The sequence below is a fragment of the Mytilus edulis genome, chromosome 11 (genome assembly GCF_963676685.1).
Source record: "Mytilus edulis chromosome 11, xbMytEdul2.2, whole genome shotgun sequence".
In the NCBI taxonomy this organism is placed as follows: Eukaryota; Metazoa; Mollusca; class Bivalvia; order Mytilida; family Mytilidae; genus Mytilus; species Mytilus edulis.
This window is the reverse complement of record NC_092354.1, coordinates 57,559,582-57,564,339: the sequence shown is the minus strand read 5'-3', so window position 1 is coordinate 57,564,339 and position 4,758 is coordinate 57,559,582. Positions and strand designations below refer to the sequence as shown.

Here is a 4,758-nt window from a genome sequence, read left to right as displayed (position 1 = left end):
ACAAAACATGTTTCCTCAGTTAGCCTGTTAATGGTGGAAGGTGATTTGCAACGTACATGTATTGTATAGCTTTGTTTAACTTAAAATTAACCAAATATTAAAAAAGACAGTGTTTAAATAGAAATACAAAACACTTCTTATTTTGTCGATGATAACAATATCAGTACTAGTCCACAGTTTGTAGATTGGCGATAAAATTATTGTCTACAGTTGTTACATATAATACCATATTCAAAAAGGTTTCAAAATGATTTTTTTTTGGTTGTTTTGAAATTGTTCTGCTATGGCATTTTTTCTTTATGTGTATATTACATACACAACGTTTAGGCTTCATTGCTATTTAGAATTCATTCTCGTGTTTTTGGTTATGTACAAGCATCTACGTGTACTCCAGTTTGACGGCAATTGTTTCTTGCATATATATAATAAATGTAAACATAGGAATAGAAAGTAGGTAAAGAGTATGTATAGTAATAGAAACAGACACAAAAATCAACACATTACTTTTGTTTTCTTTATTGAAATAATATATAATCAAAAAGATGCATAATGACTCTTTGAATTAAAAAAAAACAACATAAAAAATAAAAATTATAGGAACATCAAATTTTAATATTTCAACACAAAAAAATGCTAAATACCTGTGATATTTGTATCTCTTCTTAAAAACAATTTATCACTTAATGTATAGTACTATGCGCTACCGATGGAGCCACGGCGACTCTTAGAAACAAATTTGTTATTAAGCAGATATTTGTTAAAAAGTTGTTTTTTTAGGTATATAGGACAGACTAAACCAATATCATTTTTAAGGAAAAAAGTTGTTTAAATTACAATAACAACAAAAAACGTAACTTTGTTTTGATTTGAAATGCCCAGTAGTCAACACTTCGGTGTTGACATGAATATCAATAATGTGGTCATTTTTATAAATTTCCTGTTTCCCAAACTTTAAATTTTTGAAAAAACTAAGGATTTTCCTATTCCAGGTATAGATTACCTTAGCCGTATTTGGCGTAACTTTTCGGAATTTTGGATCCTCAATGCTCTTCAACTTTGTACTTGTTTGGCTTTATAAATATTTTGATATGAGCGTCACTGATGAGTCTTATGTAGACAAAACGCGCGTCTGGCGTACAAAATTATAATCCTGGTACCTTTGAAAACTATTTACCGGGGAGTTTCCTGTTTTATACGGTGGAGATATTGGATAGTCAGTAAATAGTCGATACAAAATTAGTTCCTCAACTCTGGTTGATAAAATTTTACCCAATACAATATTTAGCACAAGAACTACACAAATTAATAAGGTAACCATTTTTGTTTGGCATATTACCCCAACAGTGTATTGAAGTTAATGAAATTGACAAAAATCGAAGATTGCATATTATAATGAATCCAACATTTCTGTAATACTCCACTTATCAATAGAGCACTTGGTCAATGTTCGATAATTCACAATTATAAATATATATATCTATCAATTGTTATTGTGTTTTCAAAGCCAAGATAATTAGTTTAGAAATGAGGACGTCCGGTTTGCCCAATATAATTTGTACTGTATATAACATGTTAGTTCTTAAAGCCAACAAATAATGCACCAATTGTATTTACAAACATGAATTTTTGAAAAAAAACACTTTCAATAACATGTATCCTACATGTAGTAGTTGATTATTGGTCTTTTGTCAGTCAATGTAAGAGATAAAAACAAAGTCAATTGAAATTAAGTAGGTCAAGTAAATGTCTTCAATAAAGGTGAACAAACTTACTTTTTAAAACAACGAATCCTCTGTTATATATTTACTCAAACATTGAAAATTAATATATCAAAAGTTAAGATAGATCACATTGTAATGCACAGATTGAGATTTTTGTTTATAATGTCTTTATCATGATGATCCATTCCACAATTATTGTAACCGTTCTCGGTGCTGTTGACCATCAGTTCTGGTACGCAGGCGCATTAGGAGTGATTTGATGTGAGTATATGTTTGTATTTCCTGTTTGTGGCGGATATATATACCCAGTTGTTGTGTTTGTTTGCTGGTAATTGTACCGTCCTTGACTTTCATAATGTTTATGGTCAGTTGCTGAAGGATACTGTGTGGCTGTTGTAGTTGGTAGAATAAGCCTGCCTCGTTCATTGGATCCGTCTATAACAAATTTTATTAAATCAAATTAACTTTATTTACATATAATTTGATATTTATATTGCAAAATAATGACTCAAATACCAATAGTTTTTTATAATATTTTCTGCGAAAATTAATAGATGCTGTCATTTGAAATGCAGCTACTTGTATTCGCAGAAGTTTTAAACTTCCGTACAAACATTGTTGGACTATATTGAATTCACCAAAGCAAAGATCTGCGTTATAAATGTGATATGAGACTGCAAAACGACACCATCCGGATTCAACTAAAGCGGTTTAAATCCCTAAGATACATTCATGCTTTTATAAAATACTGGCCAAAACAAATATACTTTATTTATTCGTATAAAGATCCTGGATGCTATATCTACATTGTACATTGAGTTATTGCAGGCAACTTCAAAATCATGTTTAGATTATCAACGTTTGCATCTTTTCCCCGAATCGTGATGAAAACGTGTTTGAAAATTCCAGTGTGGGTATGGTTACTCTATATCATTTACCTCTAACAATTTTGCAACAACTTGCCAAATTGTAAAGGGCAGACAAGACAAAAGTATGCTGGCAAATAAATCTAACAATTGAAAACGTGGTAATTCAAACTAAAATCAACATAGCACAATGCATATAGATACATATAATTCCCTTTAGAAACTGGACCAAGGACAAGTGATTTGAAATTATGAAAAAAAAATCTTGCCTCAAGTAAACAAATCGATCTTTCAAAAGGTCTAAGCACACTTACTTATTACGAATGCATCACTCCGATGTCTTCTTCTACACAGGGCACAAATTATAAGTAGAAAGGCAAGAAATCCTGCTGCACCAAGAAATATTCCTATAATGGCTCCTGCATCCTTACAGCAATGTTTTATGCCATCTATTTTCGTTGAACCACAACAACCAGTAAGGCAGAACTCATAAACCGAGTAATCGTTGTAGTGAATAAAAGGTGATTCATAATGTTCATAATAGCACGATCCTGCATTACCCCAAGCTGCAGTATAATAAAAACTCGTGGTTAGAAAAAAAGGTAATATGTAATGTAATAATTATCATGTTTATAAAATTGCTGATGTCAATCTGAATTACTACTATAGTATCTATTTAAAATGTCCTTTTTTGTGGTCCATTGTGCCGGGTGTAATTTAAATTTAAATTTTATAATATTATACATATTTTGTTATACAAAATGTCACTATAAAACATATTTGTATTGTATTATATTGTAATGTAAATAATGAAATATTTGAATATTTACAATAAAAATAAATAAAAGATATGATTGCCTTCTTTTGAGATGATTTATTTACTCGCTGAATAATTTACTATAAAACTGTTCTTTAATATTCAACCCCAAAAAACATCCTATTTAACGGCATTACTGTTAGATTCAGTATAGGGTTGAGCTATCCATAAATGTTCTAGAATAAATCCGTTGTAAAAATAAAATCACAAAAATATTAATCTCCGAGGAAAATTCGAATCGGAAAAACCCTAGTCAAATGGCAAAATCAAAGACTCAAACACATCAAACGAATGTATAACAACTGTTATATCCCTGAATTTGTACAGGTATTTTCTTGGTGAAGTAAACCTGGTTTATAGCTTCTATTCTATATGTTCTTTTGCAGAAATGCACGAACTTATTCTTATGGTGTCAGTTGAACTGTTCTAGAGACTGTTAAGCACTAGTTCTTTTCATCATCATCCCTGTTAATTTTAATAAAAGTTTATAATTTACCAAAACAATATCTAATTACCATTTAAAACAGATAATGCACAAAATGTATTCGGTGTTGTGCATGTAGCGGATGTAAAGGGCGGTTTATTCTAAATGTCTCTTGTGAGATGCAACATAAACTCAAAGATTTCGCTTATAAAAAAGATATGTTTACACCTTTCGGTCGGACAAAACGTCTGTTGAAATGACACCTATAAACCGACAACTCTGATAATTGAATACACTGAAATCAACACAAATTCATGATCTAGTTTTGTTTTATAACAGTTTTGGAGAACGGTAACATCTATTGGCGTTAAATTCATACACACAAATTTAAGATAAAAGACAACGTTTCCATGTACTATTGTACAAATCTTTTCTTTTAATATGATTGAAAACAACCCATTAATAATTAATGCGTAAAAATTAGAATACAATATGAATAATAAACTTACCGAAGATTGACCATAGCACTAAAATTATCCTCATATTTTTCATCTATTTGTTTGAACGGGTACGTCTCATTTATTTTTATTTGCTTTTTAGTTTATTTCCTGGTTACACTAAACATGCTAAAGGCGGAAGGTTTCACTTCCTGATATGACTAATAATGTGTTCTATTAATAATGATGAAATGGAAAATTATTGATACATGTTGTATTGTTATTTATTATAACTTCCGTGATATGAAGGTCGTGAAATCAACCACAATTAGTTCGAAACATGTTTTATTATTCTATTTATTTAACTATTTTGTACTCACAAAGACAATATTTTTCTTCGTAAAGGTGAATTCGAATTTCGTAATAGACCTTAAACGTGTAGCCAACATATTCTTAGGCGGGAAGACTGCCAATTTTGTATCAGATGAGGTCG

General features: G+C 30.3%; 1 protein-coding gene across 1 annotated transcript; it reads right to left on the bottom strand.

Moving 5' to 3' along the window:
* Positions 1 to 500: 500 nt before the first annotated feature.
* On the bottom strand, positions 501 to 4,485 carry LOC139495883 (uncharacterized). Its single transcript, XM_071284289.1, has 3 exons — positions 4,338 to 4,485; positions 2,902 to 3,153; positions 501 to 2,156 (listed from the first exon to the last, which is right to left on the bottom strand). Exons 1-3 carry the CDS (start codon positions 4,378 to 4,380, stop codon positions 1,945 to 1,947), a joined length of 507 nt encoding a protein of 168 aa, XP_071140390.1. The 5' UTR covers positions 4,381 to 4,485; the 3' UTR covers positions 501 to 1,944.
* Between the last annotated feature and the right edge of the window lie 273 nt (positions 4,486 to 4,758).

What these genes read in the sequence shown, in the direction of transcription:
- LOC139495883 (XM_071284289.1), bottom strand. Translation starts at nt 4,380, where the DNA reads ATGAAAAATATGAGGATAATTTTAGTGCTATGGTCAATCTTCG. An exon ending in AGTGCTATGGTCAATCTTCG is followed by an intron (nt 3,154 to 4,337) that starts GTAAGTTTATTA and finishes ATTATACTGCAG; the next exon opens with CTTGGGGTAATGCAGGATCG. An exon ending in GAGTGATGCATTCGTAATAA is followed by an intron (nt 2,157 to 2,901) that starts GTAAGTGTGCTT and finishes AATTTGTTATAG; the next exon opens with ACGGATCCAATGAACGAGGC.